At 48.6% G+C, this 17230-nt stretch overlaps 1 protein-coding gene across 2 annotated transcripts; it reads right to left on the reverse strand.

Annotated features, from left to right (window-relative positions):
* Positions 1-482: 482 nt before the first annotated feature.
* Positions 483-17184, reverse strand: LOC105484129 (RAD9-HUS1-RAD1 interacting nuclear orphan 1). Of its 2 annotated transcripts, none has more exons than XM_071072371.1 (3): positions 17068-17184; positions 4439-4648; positions 483-2046 (listed from the first exon to the last, which is right to left on the reverse strand). In XM_071072371.1, the coding sequence occupies exons 2-3, from the start codon at positions 4562-4564 to the stop codon at positions 1492-1494; spliced, it is 681 nt and encodes a 226-aa protein (XP_070928472.1). In that variant the 5' UTR covers positions 4565-4648; positions 17068-17184; the 3' UTR covers positions 483-1491. The 2 variants fall into 2 exon arrangements, with proteins under 2 accessions (XP_070928472.1, XP_070928471.1); XM_071072370.1 differs by having other exon boundaries at positions 4397-4648.
* Positions 17185-17230: the final 46 nt, after the last annotated feature.

A 17230-nucleotide genomic window follows, 5' to 3' on the forward strand; every position in this document is an offset into this window, starting at 1 on the left:
CCACAGTGGAAGCCCCTGTCTAAAAGTGTACTCTGTCTCCAATAAATCCCGTCCCCAAATGTCAGTCCCTTTCTCCCTACCGACATGCACATCATCCCTACAGAACATCCTAAGTCCTGACGAGTCTCTGCACAAATGGCTTTATGGCATTCTAAGGTCAAAGTTGTTTCCCACATTGGTTTTGAACCTACAAGTTAGAACTTTAGGAGGCACACGCTGAGTGGACCGTTACACTGCCTGGGTCAGCCTGCACTCACTGTGTGACCCTGTGTATGGTTCATTCTCTGCGTCAAATTCCCATCTGTAAAATATGCAGAGTAATCCCTGCTTGATCTAGTTGGGGCTGGACCTGACACAGTAGGTCCAGCTGAATGAATGCTGGATGAATGGGGTTTAATGAGATGTACTTATCTGAGTAAAAGGCCATCTGAGACATTCGGTTGACTAGGGAAGTCCTTCTGCATTAATTACAATAAGTAATATTCATTGAAAACTTTCCTTATTTATTTATACACAGTTGAACAGTTACTCTAAGAAATCATTTTCCCACCCTATTTAATATTGATAGATTTCTTCAGTTAGAAACAAAAACTCAAAACATAGGCAATCCTAAAGAACTCATCTACGTCCCCTTTATCTTCCCTGATCTCATATAGTCCCTAAAACAGGGCTTGCTGCCCTTTCTTCTTCTTGCCTTTTCAGCAGATGAGTCAAGGTTGCAGAGGTGGCAGTCAACCACAGAGTCACAGAGTTTGATTTTTTTCCATCCATCAGCTCATAGAAGCTGCCATTGAGCCTGACAAGAGCTGGTACTCAAAAATGCAGAATGAATTGGTTTGAATGAGGTGATTAAAGGATTAACGAGTAGTGGTTAAGGAGACAAAGACCTTTAGTGGATGGGGTAATATTGCTGTATTACTGACAGAAGCAGGATTCTCTAAAAAAACTTTCTGTAGCCATTTACTTACATACATTTTAAAGAGTTACTACAAGATATTTTAACAATTTAAACAGTTAATACAAGAAAAATATAAAGTGAATAGTTCATGACACTAAACTCAACTGTTCATGACACAAAGTATCTTAGAAAACAAATCTCGGCTGGGCGCGGTGGCTCACGCCTGTAATCCCAGCACTTTGGAAGGTCCAGGTCAGCAGATGAATTGAGGTCAGGATTTTGAAACCAGCCTGGCCAACATGGAGAAACCTCATCTCTACTAAAAATACAAAAAAATTAGCCAGGCATGGTGGCAGGTGCCTGTAATCCCAGCTACTGGGGAGGCTGAGGCAGGAGCATTGCTTGAACCCAGGAAGTGGAGGTTGCAGTGAGATGCGATCATACCACTGCACTCCAGCCTGGGCAACAAAGCGATATTACATCTCAAAATACAAAACAAAATAAAACAAACAAACAAAAAAAACCCCTGGGAATTGAATTCCTTTATGACTCCAAAAAACATGTCTCTTTTCTATTGAGATTGCTGATGGCAGTCAGCTTTTCACAAGGAATTGGCTTCTGCTCAGCTTCCCTCTCTCCCTGAGGTAAGCAAGCAGGTGCTGTCGTCTCCTCCACGTGACCTTTATTCCATACTTGTCTTCGGGGGTGTCTTCAACCAGAACAGGTCCAGGCTCTGGGCTATCAGGAGTGCCAGTGTGAAGAGAGCAGCTTGGAAGGCTATTTTCCTTCTGATCCCGGGGAATGAGTTCTTCCTTCACAGACGATGACTCTGGGGTCTGGATATCAGGTGGAATGAACCCATAAGGTAAGCTCTGAAGTGCCTGTGCTGACATGTCCCCACAGCTTTGGGGACTGAGCACTGGAACTAAGGGTCTTCTGGAAACATCCTTTTCTGATTCACTGGGGCACTCCCGGATTAAGGGGATCCCCAGTGTCTCTGAATTGGAAGACTGCGGACTCTCAAAAGTTAGATGTGGAAACTTGGAGGTGGTAGATTTTCGACTTGAATGTCTCGCCCGGTTTTGGTGGTGGTGTTTCCGGTAGGCTGGGAACAAGCTTCCTGCTGTTGTATCAAAATCAGGTGATACCTTTAAAAAAAAAAAAAAAAAAGTGAGGTGAGCCTAAGTAAGTACTAACCTAAGAGAGGAAACTATATCTGATGACCAGACTCTTAAATCGGGGCCTAATGTAGTAATGAACACAAAACTAAAATAGCTGTCTAATGGGATAGTAACAGGATGCTTTCGGCAACTTATTCCATCTCTCTGGCCTTCAGCTTCCTCGTGTGTAGGAAAGGGGTGATGTCTGTTTCCCTTCATCACGCCACAGGGATATAACGTTTCCCCCGGGATGGAGTCTCAATCCGACATCTAGACTGGAACGCAGTGGCGTAATCTCAGCTCACTGCAACTTCTGCCTCCCAGGTTCCAGCGATTCTCCTGCTTCAGCTTCCTGAGTAGCCAGGACGACAGGCGCCTGCCACCACGCCCAGCTATGTGTGTGTGTGTGTGTGTATATATATATATATATTTTTTTTTTTTTTGAGAGAGAGTTTCGCTCTTGTCACCCAGGCTGGAGTGTAATGGCACTCTGCTCTGCTCACTGCAACTTCTGCCTCCCTGATGCAAGCAATTCTACTGCCTCAGCTTCCCGTGTAGCTGGGATTACAGGCACGCACCACCATGCCCAGCTACTTTTTGTATTTTTTGTAGAGACGGAATTTTACCATTTTGAGCAGGTTGACCTTGAACTCCTGACCTCAAGTGATCCACCTGCCTTGGCCTCCCAAAGTGCTGGGATTACAGGCATGAGCCACGGCACCCAGCCAATTTTTGTATTTTTAGTAGAGTCAGGTTTTTGCCATGTTGGTCAGACTGGTCTCAAACTCCTGACCTCAAGTGATCCACCCGCCTCAGCCTCCCAAAGTGCTGGGATTACAGGCGTGAGCCACAATGACTGGCCTAGATATAACTTATCTTTAAACTTCATGAGGGTAGAGACCAGCGGTCTTGTTCTTGATTCCCAGCACCTAGCAGAATGCCTGGAACAAAGAAGGCCCTCAGTAAATAATGCAAAGCCAACTCCAAGCACAGGGGGGAGGAACTAGCAGAGGACCTGGCATATAATGACTGTTCAATAAATGTTCATTCCTACTCTCATCCACAAGATTCTGATGTTTAGGTTTCTTCCACAGTCCTGTAGCAGGTATTATGGTTCTTCCAAGCAGTCCTGAATAAGTTACATGTATTAAATACTCCCAAGCCAAGCTTATGTTTTTGTCTGGCCCTTTTACTACACTACTTTCCCGTTGTATAGTAGCTATATTCTCTTCCCAGGGCTTCTGCTTCTTTTTTTAATTTTTTTTTTGAGACAGGGTCTCACGCTGTTGCCCAGGCTGGAGTGCAATGGCAAATCTTGGCTCACTACAGCCTTGACCTCTAGACTCAAGAGATCTGCCCACCTCAGCCTCCCAAGTAGTTGGGACTACAGGTACACACCACCATGCCCAGCTAATTTTTTTATTAATATTTTTTAGTAAAGATGGGGTTTCGCCATGTTGCCTAGGCTGGTCTCGAACTCCTGGGCTCAAGCAATCCTCCTGTCTTGGCCTCCCAAAGTGCTAGGATTACAAACATGAGCCACTACACTTGGCCTCTCTTCCCAGGGCTTTTAAGCGGTCAAAATATGACATATGCTATTCTTATGGGATTTTTATTTTTCAAGGCTCAATCCGTTAAACAATAAACAGAGTATCTAGCTAGATACACCACCTTTCACGTGAGGTTTGGGGAACAATCTCATTTTTAACTTGTTCTGCCATTGATCTGGCATTCTCACCCAGCTAATGGGTAAAAAACTTTTACACTGAACTCTTTCAGAGGAAAATAGGGGAAGAGAAAGACTCCAGTTCCCACTAACCCATTCCTCAGTTTGAACTGAGAAAAGAAGATGTACCAGGGAAGATGGCTGGCCACAGACAGAAAGAATACATTAACTCCTTGCCCCTGCCCCCATGATTCTTATTCTTGAGACCCTGGTTCAAGGGGAAGAAGAGTCAGCATTCTGGAAAACCTAACAGAGTAAAAGTCAAAGTAGGCCAGGCATGGTGGCTCACGCCTGTAATCTCAGCACTTTGGGAGGCCGAGGCAGGCGGATCACGAGATCAGGAGATCGAGACCATCCTGGCTAACACAGTGAAACCCCATCTCCACTGAAAATACAAAAAAATTAGCCGGGCGTGGTGGCAGGCGCCTGTAGTCCCAGCCACTCGGGAGGCTGAGGCAGGAGAATGGCATGAATCCGGGAGGTGGAGCTTGCAGTGAGCCGAGATCGCACCACTGTGCTTCAGCCTGGGCGACAGAGCAAGACTCCATCTCAAAAAAAAAAAAGAAAGAAAAAGAAAAAAAAAAAGTCAAAGTAATAATCCCATGGGCCTACCCAGGAAGTGATGGTGCTGTGGTCAATGGGCTTGCTGGGCACCTGTCGAGTGTGAGTGATGGGAAGCTGTGTAGATGCACAGCTGTGTTTGGGGCCCTCCAGTGGTTGATGGTGGAACAGCAGCTGGGCTTTCTGGGAAGGCTGGCGGCGTTTTTTTCTGGGAGGCATCAACCGGTGAATGAGGAACAGTTAGTAACCACATGATGCTGTTAGCCTTCGGGTTGGGTGACAGGCTCCAATTCCAACCCATGCCTGTAGAGAAGAAACAAAAGCTGAGAACAAAGAATTCAGATGATTCCCTAGCTCCTCCTGATCCTCTGCCAGCCAATTCTACCATAAACCTCAAGGCTGTGGGGAGCACAGCCTCCTATACCTACAACCATCAAGCAAAACACAATATTCATATTCAACATTCATCTAACGAACATTTATTATGTGCTAAGTGTCATGCTGGGTGCTGGGAATTTAAAGATGAATAACCATTTATTCAACAATCATTTACTGAGTGCCAAGCATTTGCATTGATACAGAGGTCATCCCTGTTTCGAGGAGCTGAAAGTCTAGCAAAGGGAAACGGACATTCACAACACAGTGTGAGAATACGATATGGTTCCATTCATTCCAAAGGAGGCTTTCTGGACAAGAAGATACCTGACCTAGGTATGAAAGGCAGAGAAGAAACAAACAAGCAAGGAGGGCACTCCAACCTGAGGAAGAGTGTACACAAAGGCACGGAGAGGAGAAGGAGTATTGTCAATTCTGGGAATTACAAACTCAATGTATCTGGACACAGAGTATGAAAAGAAAAATGGCAGGAACTGAGGATAAACATGGTGTCAGGCTGAGGTAAAAAACAAAACAAAACAAAACAAAAAAACAGGTGACACGGCTGGGGGAGGGGGCTCACGCCTGTAATCCCAGCACTTTGGGAAGCCGAGGCAGGCAGATCACCTGAGGCTGGGAGTTCGAGACCAGGCTGGCCAACATGGTGAAACCTCGTCTCTACTCAATATACAAAAGTTAGGCTGGGAGTGGTGGCTCATGCCTATAATCCCAGCACTTTGGGAGGCTGAGGCGGGCTGATCACTTTACGCCAGGAGTTCAAGGCCAGCCTGGCCAACATGGCAAAATCCCACCTCTACTAAAAATATAAAGCTTAGCTGGGCATGGTGGCACATGCCTATAGTCCCAGCTACTCAGGATGCTGAGGATCACTTGAACCCAGGAGCTGGAGGTTGCAATGAGCTGAGATTGTGCAACTGCACTCTGACCTGGGCAGCAGAGCTAGACTCTGTCTCAAACAAACAAACAAACAAATAAAAAAGATGTATTTTAAAAATAAAAAAGGAGGCCGGGCGCAGTGGCTCACGCCTGTAATCCCAACACTTTGGGAGGCCAAGGCGGGCGGATCACGAGGTCAGGAGATCGAGACCACCCTGGCTAACACGGTGAAACCCCGTCTCTACTAAAAATACAAAAAATTAGCTGGGCATGGTGGCGGGCGCCTATAGTCCCAGCTACTCGGGAGGCTGAGGCAGGAGAATGGCGTGAACCCAGGAGGCGGAGCTTGCAGTGAGCCGAGACTGCGCCACTGCACTCCAGTCTGGGTGACAGAGCGAGACTCCGTCCCCCCCCAAAAAAAAAAAAAAAAACAAATAAAAATTAAAAAGGGTGTAGTGGTGCACGCCCGTAATCCCAGCTACATGGGAAACTGAGGTAGGAGAATCGCTTGAACCTGGGAGGTGGAGGTTGCAGTGAGCCGAGATTGCACCACTGCACTCCAGCCTAGGAGACAAAGCGACTCATCTCCAAAACAAACAAACAAACAAACAAAAAACAGGTGACACCATATGAGTTTAGACTTTAAGCAGAAGAAGAATTTGAGCCCACCTGGCTTTTAAAATTTTTTTCACTGCAGATGTCAAATATGCACTAAAGTGGACTGAATAACATAATGGGCCCTGTGTACCGATCATCCAGCTCCAGTAACTATCGGTTAGCCAGGCTAACCGTGACCCATCTACACCCCAGCCACTTCTTCTATCCCTGGATTATTTTGAAGAAAATGTATTCGGCCAGGCACAGTGGCTCATGCCTGTAATCCCAGCACTTTAGAAGGCCAAGGTGAGTGATCACCTGAGGTCAGGAGTTCGAGACCAGCCTGACCACGTGGAGAAACCCTGTCTCTAAGAAAAATACAAAATTAGCTGGGTGTGGTGGCACATGCCTGTAATCCCAGCTACTCGGAGGCTGAGGCAGGAGAATCGCTTGAACCCGGGAAGCAGAGGTTGTGGTGAGCAGAGATCATGCCACTGCACTCCAGCCTGGGCAACAAGAGTGAAACTCCATCTCAAAAAAAAAAAAAAAAAGAAAGAAAAGAAAAAGAAAAAGAAAATATATTCTATGATTCCCATTAATACGACTAAATAAATACATAAATGCTTTAACATTAACAAATATCCAGCCAGCTAGTGTTCCCATTTTCTTTTTTTTCTTTTATTTCGAGACAACATGATCATGGCTCACTATAGCCTTAACCTCCCAGGCTCAGGCGATCCTCCCACCTCAGCCTCCCAACTAGCTAGGATTACAGCACGTGCCACAACGCTGGCTAATTTTCATATTTTTGTAGAAATAGGATTTTGTTGTGTTGCCCAGGCTAGTCCTGAATTCCTGAGCTCAAGCGATCTGCCCACCTCAGCTTTCCAAAGTACTGGGATTACAGGTGTGAGCCACCACACCCCAGGTTTTCTATGTCTTTTTTTCTTTTTTTTTTTTTTTTTTTTTTTTTTAGACGGAGTCTTGCTCTGTCACCCAGGCTGGAGTGCAGTGGCCGGATCTCAGCTCACTGCAAGCTCCACCTCCTGGGTTCACACCATTCTCCTGCCTCAGCCTCCTGAGTAGCTGGGACTACAGGCGCCTGCCACCTCGCCCGGCTAAGTTTTTGTATCTTTAGTAGAGACGGGGTTTCACTGTGTTAGCCAGGATGGTCTCGATCTCCTGACCTCGTGATCCGCCCGTCTCGGCCTCCCAAAGTGCTGGGATTACAGGCTTGAGCCACCGTGCCCGGCCTTTTTTTCTTTTTTTTTTTTTTTTTTTTGAGACAGGGCCTCGCTCTGTCACCCAGGCTGGAGTGCAGTGGTGTGATCATGGATCATTGCAGCCTCGACCTCTAAAGCCTAAGCCATCCTCCCACATCAATTTCCTGAGTAGCTGGAACTATAAGCGGGCACATTTCTCACTGTGTTGCCTAGACTGGTCTCAAACTCCTGGGCTCAACCAATCTGTCCCTCCTCAGCCTTCCAAAATGCTGGGATTACTAGCAATTCTTCAGATAGGCCTTCCCTAACAACTACATCCAAAATAACAGGCAACTCAACCTTTTGATCTGTCTCATTTTTCTCTATACTTTTTTTTTTTTTTGAGAGGGAGTCTCGCTCTGTCGCCCAGGCTGGGGTGCAGTGGCCGGATCTCAGCTCACTGCAAGCTCCGCCTCCCGGGTTCCCGCCATTCTCCTGCCTCAGCCTCCCGAGTAGCTGGGACTACAGGCGCCCGCCACCGCGCCCGGCTAGTTTTTTGTATTTTTTAGTAGAGACGGGGTTTCACCGGGTTAGCCAGGATAGTCTCGATCTCCTGACCTCGTGATCCGCCCATCTCGGCCTCCCAAAGTGCTGGGATTACAGGCTTGAGCCACCGCACCCGGCCTTCTCTATACTTTTATCTTTTGAGATGGAGTCTCACTCTTTCGCCCAGGCTGGAGTGCGGTAGCTTGATCTTGGCTCACTGCAACCTCCACCTACTGGGTTCAAGCAATTCTCCAGCCTCAGCCTCCCCAGTAGCTGAGATTATAGTCACCTGCCACCATGCTCAGCTAATTTTTATATTTTAAGTAGAGATGAGGTTTCATCACTTTGGCCAGGCTGGTCTTGAACTCAGTTGAGACCTCAACTGATCTACCTGCCTTGGCCTCCCAAAGTGCTGGGATTACAAGCATGAGTCACCATGCCTGGCCCCTCTGGTAGCCTTCTAACTGAGTTCCCTGCTTCCTTTTTCCACCCCCATTTCCAACCTGACTTTTCTCACAAGGTGCCTAGAGCATCTTTTTTTTTTTTTTTTTTTTTTTGAGACGAGGAGTCTCGCTCTGCCGCCCAGGCTGGAGTGCAGTGGCCGGATCTCAGCTCACTGCAAGCTCCGCCTCCCGGGTTCACGCCATTCTCCTGCCTCAGCCTCCCGAGTAGTTGGGACTACAGGCGCCCGCCACCGCACCCGGCTAGTTTTTTGTATTTTTTAGTAGAGACGGGGTTTCACCGTGTTAGCCAGGATGGTCTCGATCTCCTGACCTCGTGATCCGCCTGTCTCGGCCTCCCAAAGTGCTGGGATTACAGGCTTGAGCCACCGCGCCCGGCCGAGCATCTTTTTTTAAAGTTTTTTTTAATTTTTTGTAGAGACAGAGTCTTGCTTTGTTGCCCAGACTAGTCTCAAACGCCTAGGCTCAAGCAATCCTTCTGCCTCAGCCACCCAAAGTGTTGGGATTACAGGTATAAGCCACCACGCCTGGCCCAGATCAACTTTAATAAGGGCTTCTTTAGTGGAATGGTGGGACACAAGGTTGAATGCAATAGGTAGAGAGGTGAAAGAGTTGCAGCTGAGCATGCTGGAAAGTCACACAACAGAGCAGGTTGGTTCTATGCATTCGTGATCCATTCAATCAACAACAAAAAATAACTTGCTTTGACTTATGTGACTAGGCAGTAGAGATACAGGCAAAGAAAAAAAAGGATGACGTTTCTATTCTTTTTTTTTTTTTTTTGATGGAGTCTTGCTCTGTTACCCAGGCTAGAGTACAGTGGCACAATCTTGGCTCACCACAACCTCCACCTCCTGGGTTCAAGCAATTCTTCTGCCTCAGCTTCATAAGTTGCTGGGACTACAGGCACACGCCACCATGCCCAGCTAATTTTTGTATTTTTAGTAGAGACAGGGTTTCACTATTTTGGCCAGGCTTGTCTCGAACTCCTGACCTTCTGATCTACCTGCCTCGGCCTCTCAAAGTGCTGGGATTATAGGCGTGAGCCACCATGCCCGGTCAAAGTTTCTATTCTTAAGGAACTAACATCTTATGGAAAACACAAAAAATATATATATCCATTTGTTCATTCATTCATTCAAAAAATATTTACTGAGCGCCTACTGTGTGCTAGACACTGTTCCAGGTGCTGAAAATATATACCAGAGAATAACATGCCCTCTGCCCTTGTGGTGCTTACATTCTAGTTGGAAAGGAATAAAAAGTATAGAGAGGCCGGGCACAGTGGCTCACGCCTGTAATACCAGCACTTTAGGGGGCTGAGGGGAGCAGATTACTTGAAGTCAGGAGTTCAAGACCAATCTGCCCAACATGGTGAAACTCCGTCTCTACTAAAAATAGAAAAATTAGGCCGGGCGCGGTGACTCAAGCCTGTAATCCCAGCACTTTGGGAGGCCGAGACGGGCGGATCACGAGGTCAGGAGATCGAGACCATCCTGGCTAACATGGTGAAACCCCGTCTCTACTAAAAAATACAAAAAACTAGCCGGGAAAGGTGGCGGGCGCCTGTAGTCCCAGCTACTCCGGAGGCTGAGAAAGGAGAATGGCGTAAACCCGGGAGGCGGAGCTTGCAGTGAGCTGAGATCCGGCCACTGCACTCCAGCCTGGGCGACAGAGCGAGACTCCGTCTCAAAAAAAAAAGAAAAATTAGCCAGGCGTCATGGCACACACCTATAATCCCAGCTACTCGGGAGGCTGAGACAGGAGAATCACTTGAATACGGGAGGCGGAGATTGCAGTAAGCGGAGATCACACCACTGCACTCCAGCCTGGGCAACAGAGCGAGATTCGGTCTGGAAAATAAACAAAAAGCTACCACAGGAATCCAGTGGAAAGATGCAGTGGTAGCAATGGCTATAAGGGAGGAGACCACCCCTCATATTGTCTTATGCCCAATTTCTGCCTCCAAAGAAAGAAAAAGGCCGGGCGCGGTGGCTCAAGCCTGTAATCCCAGCACTTTGGGAGGCCGAGACGGGTGGATCACGAGGTCAGGAGATCGAGACTATCCTGGCTAACCCGGTGAAACCCCGTCTCTACTAAAAAATACAAAAAACTAGCCGGGCGAGGTGGCGGGCGCCTGTAGTCCCAGCTACTCGGGAGGCTGAGAAAGGAGAATGGCGTAAACCCGGGAGGCGGAGCTTGCAGTGAGCTGAGATCCGGCCACTGCACTCCAGCCTGGGCGACAGAGCGAGACTCCGTCTCAAAAAAAAAAGAAAAATTAGCCAGGCGTCATGGCACACACCTATAATCCCAGCTACTCGGGAGGCTGAGACAGGAGAATCACTTGAATACGGGAGGCGGAGATTGCAGTGAGCGGAGATCACACCACTGCACTCCAGCCTGGGCAACAGAGCGAGATTCGGTCTGGAAAATAAACAAAAAGCTACCACAGGAATCCAGTGGAAAGATGCAGTGGTAGCAATGGCTATAAGGGAGGAGACCACCCCTCATATTGTCTTATGCCCAATTTCTGCCTCCAAAGAAAGAAAAAGGCCGGGCGCGGTGGCTCAAGCCTGTAATCCCAGCACTTTGGGAGGCCGAGACGGGTGGATCACGAGGTCAGGAGATCGAGACTATCCTGGCTAACCCGGTGAAACCCCGTCTCTACTAAAAAATACAAAAAACTAGCCGGGCGAGGTGGCGGGCGCCTGTAGTCCCAGCTACTCGGGAGGCTGAGGCAGGAGAATGGCGTGAACCCGGGAGGCGGAGCTTGCAGTGAGCTGAGATCCGGCCACTGCACTCCAGCCTGGGCGACAGAGCGAGACTCCGTCTCAAAAAAAAAAAAAAAAAAAAAAAAGAAAGAAAGAAAAAGTAAAAACTAAAAGGCAGAAATGAAATCCACAAGCAGACAGCCTGGAGCCACACCCTGGGTCTGGTAGTTAAAGATCGACCCCTGACCTAATTGGTTATGTTATCTATAGATTACAGACATTGTATAGAAAAGCACTGTGAAAATCCCTATCTTGTTTTGTTCTATCTAATTACCGGTGCATGCAGCCCCCAGTCACTACCCTCTGCTTCCTCCATCGATCACGACCCTCTCACACGCACCCCCTTAGAGTTGTGAGCCCTTAAAAGGGACAGGAATTGCTCACTCGGGGAGCTCAGCTCTTGAGACAGAAGTCTTGCTGATGCCCCCGGTCGAATAAACCCCTTCCTTCTGTAACTCGGTGTCTGAGTTTTGTCTTGGGCTCGTCCTGCTACAGCTATAGTTTTGAAATTCATGACTTGCTGAAAGTCATCAGTACGTTGCTCAGCAATCCTGTTTCCTTAATCAACTCATTCTCCACAAAGATTATCTTAAAATTTCTCCAAGCTAGGTGCAGTAGCTTACGCCTGTAATCCCAGAACTTTAGGAGGCTGAGGTGGGAGGACTGCTTGAGGCCAGGAGTTCAAGACCAGCCTGGGCAACATAGTGAGACCTTGTCTCTACTAAAACTGTAAAAGAATAATTAGCTGGGCATGGTGGCATGCACCTGTAGTCCCAGCTACTTGGGAGGCTGAGGTGGGAGGATCACTTGAGCCCGGGAATTTGAAGATGTGATGAGCTATGATCATGCCACTGCACTGTAGCCTAGGTGACAGACAGACCCTATCTCAAAATAAATAAATAAATAAAGTGGAAAATTTTTTTCTTTGTTTTGAAACGAAGTCTCACTCTGTTGCCCAGGCTGGAGTGCAGTGGCGCAATCTCGGCTCACTGAAACCTCCTCCTGGGTCCAAGTGATTCTCCTGCCTCAGCCTCCCAAGTAGCTGGGATTACAGGCATCCTCACCACACCCAACTAATTGTAGTATTTTTTAGTAGAGATGGGGTTTCACCATGTTGGCCAGGCTAGTCTTGAACTCCTGACCTCAGGTGATCTGCCCACCTCGGCCTCCCAAAGTGCTGGGATTACAGGCGTGAGCCACTGGGCCCAGACTGAACATTTTTAATTTTTAAAATCATTTTTAGAGATGGGGTCCTGTTCTGTTGCTCAGGCTGGAGTACAGTGACACGATCATTGCTCACTGCAGCCTCAAACTCCTGGGCTCAATAGATCCTCTTGCCTCAGCCTCTCAAATAGCTGGGAATATAGACAAGTACCACCACACCTGATTAGTTTCTCATTTTATTTTTTGTAGAGATGGGGTCTTGCTATGTTGCCCAGACTGGTCTTGAACTCCTGGGCTCAAGTGATTCTCCTGCCTCAGCCTCTCGAAGTGCTAAGATTCCAGGTGTGAACCACCACACCCTGCCCACTTTCTTAGAGCTTCAGAATATCCCTTTTCTCTTAACAAATGACTTTACTTCCTACTTGACAAAGAATACAGAAGACATCAAAGGAAATACTTTCATTTTCCAGAAAGCAAACATAGAAACCTATGCATATCAGCGTTTAACTTCTGTTATAATTAGAGGTCAGTTCATTCTGCTATCCAAGTCCTTCCCCGCTGGTTTTGCTTTGGAGCTGTTCTCACTTGATATACTTTTCTCTGGCAAACTCATCTGCCTGTATTTCAGTACCCACCTAGAAGTAGATGACTTCAATATTTACATATTCATTTTAGAATTCCTTAAGTTTGGGACCCAAATATCCCACTTTCTACCTGAACGGCAACTAGATATTTCTTTTCTTTTTTTTTTTTTTTTGAGAGAGATTCTCGCTCTGTCACCCAGGCTGGAGTGCAGTGGCGCGATCTCGGCTCACTGCAAGCTCTGCCTCCCAGGTTCACGCCATTCTCCTGACTCAGCCTCCCAAGTAGCTAAGACTACAGGCGCCCACCACCACGCCTGGCTAATTTTTTGTATTTTTAGTGGAGATGGGGTTTCACCATGTTAGCCAGGATGGTCTCGATCTCCTGACCTCGTGATCCACCCGCCTCGGCCTCCCAAAGTGCTAGGATTACAGATGTAGGCCACCGCGCCCGGCCGCAACTAGATACTTCAAATGCACCTCAAATTCAACATGTGTAAGGCAGAGCACAGTGGCTCACGCCTGTAATCCCAGCACTTTCAGAGGTCAGGGTGGGCGGATCGCTTGAGCTCATGAGTTTGAGACCAGCCTGGGAAACACAGTGAAACCCAAACTCTACAAAAAATACAAAAAATTAGGTGGGTGCGGTTGTGTGCACCTGTAGTTCCAGCTACTCAGGAGGCTGAGGTGGGCAGATCACTTGAGCCCGGGAGATGGAGGTTGCGGCGAGCTGAGATCATGCCACTGAACTCCAGCCTGGGTGACAGAGTCAGAACTCTTTCAAAAAAAGAAAAGAAAAAAAAAAAAAAAATCAACAAGTTCAAAACTGAACTTGGCCAGGCACAGTGGCTCATGCCTGTAATGCCAACACTTTGGGAAGTGAAGGTGGGAGGATCACTTGAGCCCAGGAGTTCAAGATCAATCTGGGCAACAGAGTGAGACCCTGTCTCTACAAAAAATACAAAAATTAGGCCAGGCACGGCGGCCTACACCTATAAACCCAGCAGTTTGGGAGGCCAAGGCGGGTTGATCACGAGGTCAGGGGGTCGAGACCATCCTGGCTAACATGGTGAAACCCCATCTCTACTAAAAATACAAAAAAATTAGCCCGGCATGGTGGCGGCACCTGTGGTCCCAGCTACTCGGGAGGCTGAGGCAGGAGAATGGCGTGAACCCGGGAGGCGGAGCTTGCAGTGAGCCGAGATCGCACCACTGCACCCCAGCCTGGGCAACAGAGAGAGACTCAGTCTCGGGGGTGGGGGGAGGGAAATTAGCTGGGTGTAGTGACGTGTGCCTGTAGTCCCAGCCATTCAGGAGGCTGAGATGGAAGGATCACCTGAGCCCAGGAGGTTGAGGTTGTAGTGAGCCAAGGTCATGCCACTGAACTTCAGCCTGGGGGACAAAGTAAGACCCTGTCTCTAAAAAATAAAAAGATTAGGCCGGGCGCGGTGGCTCAAGCCTGTAATCCCAGCACTTTGGGAGGCCGAGACGGGCGGATCACGAGGCCAGGAGATTGAGAGACGATCCCGGCTAACACGGTGAAACCCCGTCTCTACTAAAAAATACAAAAAAAAACTAGCCGGGCGAGGTGGCGGGCGCCTGTAGTCCCAGCTACTCGGGAGGCTGAGGCAGGAGAACGGCGTAAACCCGGGAGGCGGAGCTTGCAGTGAGCTGAGATCCGGCCACTGCACTCCAGCCTGGGTGACAGAGCAAGACTCCGTCTCAAAAAAAAATAAAAATAAAAAATAAAAATAAAATAAAATAAAATAAAATAAAAAGATTAGTAAAAATAAATATATAAATTTTTTTTGAAAAAAAACTGAACTCATTCTGAGCATTGCTTTGTAGTAAAAAAACAAAAACTGAATTCATGATCATTCCCTTGACAACCCCACCCCCACCTCTTGGCCAAAGTGATTATCTTCCAGGGCCCTTGGTCAGGGAATGGTGTCATTATTCCTTCAGCTATGCAGCCAAAAACCTTGACACTTCTATTTCCCATCCAACCCACCATCAAGCCCTGTCAACTTTACCTCTTAAACATGTTTTCGTAATGCCCCTTTTTCATGCTGTCTCCTTCTTTTTCTTCTCTCTCTCCCCGCCACCATTTTTCAAGCTCCAGCAGTTCTTGCCTGGAGTACTGCAATATCCAACTGTTCTGCCCTAATCCACTCTAGCAAACCCCGCTATAGACTGACCTTTTAAAATGCAAATCTGACCTGGGTTCACTTCTGCTTAAAGCTTATGATTGGCGGCCGGGCGCGGTGGCTCAAGCCTGTAATCCCAGCACTTTGGGAGGCCGAGACGGGTGGATCACAAGGTCAGGAGATCGAGACCATCCTGGCTAACACGGTGAAACCCCATCTCTACTAAAAAATACAAAAAACTAGCTGGGCGAGGTGGCGGGCGCCTGTAGTCCCAGCTACTCGGGAGGCTGAGGCAGGAGAATGGCGTAAACCCGGGAGGTGGAGCTTGCAGTGAGCTGAGATCCGGCCACTGCACCCCAGCCTGGGCGACAGAGCAAGACTCCGTCTCAAAAAAAAAAAAAAAAAAAAAAAGCTTATGATTGGCTTCCTTTAATTCTTGGATAAGCACAAAACTTCTCTGTATGGCTAAGGCCCCGCTTCCCCTGGCTCCAGCTTCAACTCACACCACACTCCATTCAGGTTAGCCTTTGTACTCACTGTGCTTCCTCCTGCCATCCAGCCTTTGCACGCCTGATTCCCTCTGCTTAGCGCGGCTCCCTCCTTTCTTTGTAAAAGGCATCAGATCTCACACCAAGCTCTCATTAGAAAAGCCTTTCCTGTCCTACCTCTCAAGATCTTATTGTAAATACTCAAAGTATCATTAACCTCTCATGTTTCACTTTACAGCAATAATGCCACATTTGTTTGTTCGTTTTGAAGACGGTGTCTTCCTCTGTCACCCAGGCTGGAGTGCAGTGGTGTGATCACGGCTCACCATAGCCTCCACCTCTCGGCCTCAGGTCATCCTTCCACCTCAGCCTCCAGAGTAGCTGAGACTACAGGCATGCACCACCACGCGCGGCTAATTTTTAGTAGAGAAGTGGTTTCGCTATGTTGGCCAGGCTGGTCTCGAACTCGTGACCTCAAATGATCCACCCGCCTCGGCCTCCTAAAGTGCTGGGATTACAGGCGTAAGCCACTATGCCCAGCCCACATTTGTTTGATTCTTTTATTTTATTTTATTTTTTTAGAGACAGAGTCTCACTTTGTTGCCCAGGCTGGAGAGTGCAGCGGTGCAGTCTTGGCTCACTGCAACCTCCGCCTCCCAGGTTCCAGCAATTCTCCTGCCTCAGCCTCCCAAGTAACTGGGACTACAGGCAAGTGCCGCCATGCCCGGCTAATTTTTTTTGTTATTAGTAGTAGAGATGGGGTTTCACCATGTTCGCCAGGTTGGTCTCGAACTCCTGACCTCAGGTGATCCGCCCGCCTCGGCCTCCCAGAGTGCTGGGATTACAGGCGTGAGCCACCGCGCCGGGACTATTTGATTCTTTAAAATATCAGTGCCCCTCTTCCACGATTGGACTGTGAGCCCGGGGGAAGGAAAGAACCTTGTCTGCCATTGTATCTTCAGGACCTGGCGGGACCTGGCACAGAGCAGGTGCTCAACTAGACTGGTTGACTAAGTAAATAAAGAAAGCACCACCGTCTACCATAGCCGAAGGCTTGGCTTTGGGAGGGGCCAAAGACAGGTCAGTACTTGAAGATTTCGCGCAGAGGTAGGGTTCGTGGGGCCGACATTTTTTTCAAGATGGAAGAAAGCTGAGATAATACACAGCCCTCAAAGAACCCTCAGTCTAATCGGGGGGAGCAGACGATCGTTCACTGTACGAAAACGGGGTACGATTTTCCCCAGGAAGGAAATCAACCGAAGCCGACCTTGGAAGAGGGCAGCAGAGCAGCCCGAGGGAAAGCGGGGGCGTGTCGCCCGGCGTGACTATGGCGGCAGGGAAAGCGGACCCAGGGACCCGGGCCTGTCGCGCCGCTTCCGCACGTCCCCAGACTGTCCCTCCGCTCGCCCACCCACGCGGCGGGGACCCCTCCGGCCCCTCCCAGGCCCCACGGCCACTTCTTCCCCCGCAAGCCGGCCCGCGGCCCGCCTTACCAGCCCGGGCCGGACTGGGCCGCAGCTCCTGTCAGACCGCACAGCCTTCGAGCCCGGAACGCCGAGACAAGGCCGGCGCCGATTGGCGACGTTCCGTCACGTGACCTTAACGCTCCGCCGGCGCCAATTTCAAACAGCGGAACAAACTGAAAGCTCCGGTGCC

The sequence above is a fragment of the Macaca nemestrina genome, chromosome 10 (assembly GCF_043159975.1).
Source record: "Macaca nemestrina isolate mMacNem1 chromosome 10, mMacNem.hap1, whole genome shotgun sequence".
Classification (NCBI taxonomy): Eukaryota; Metazoa; Chordata; class Mammalia; order Primates; family Cercopithecidae; genus Macaca; species Macaca nemestrina.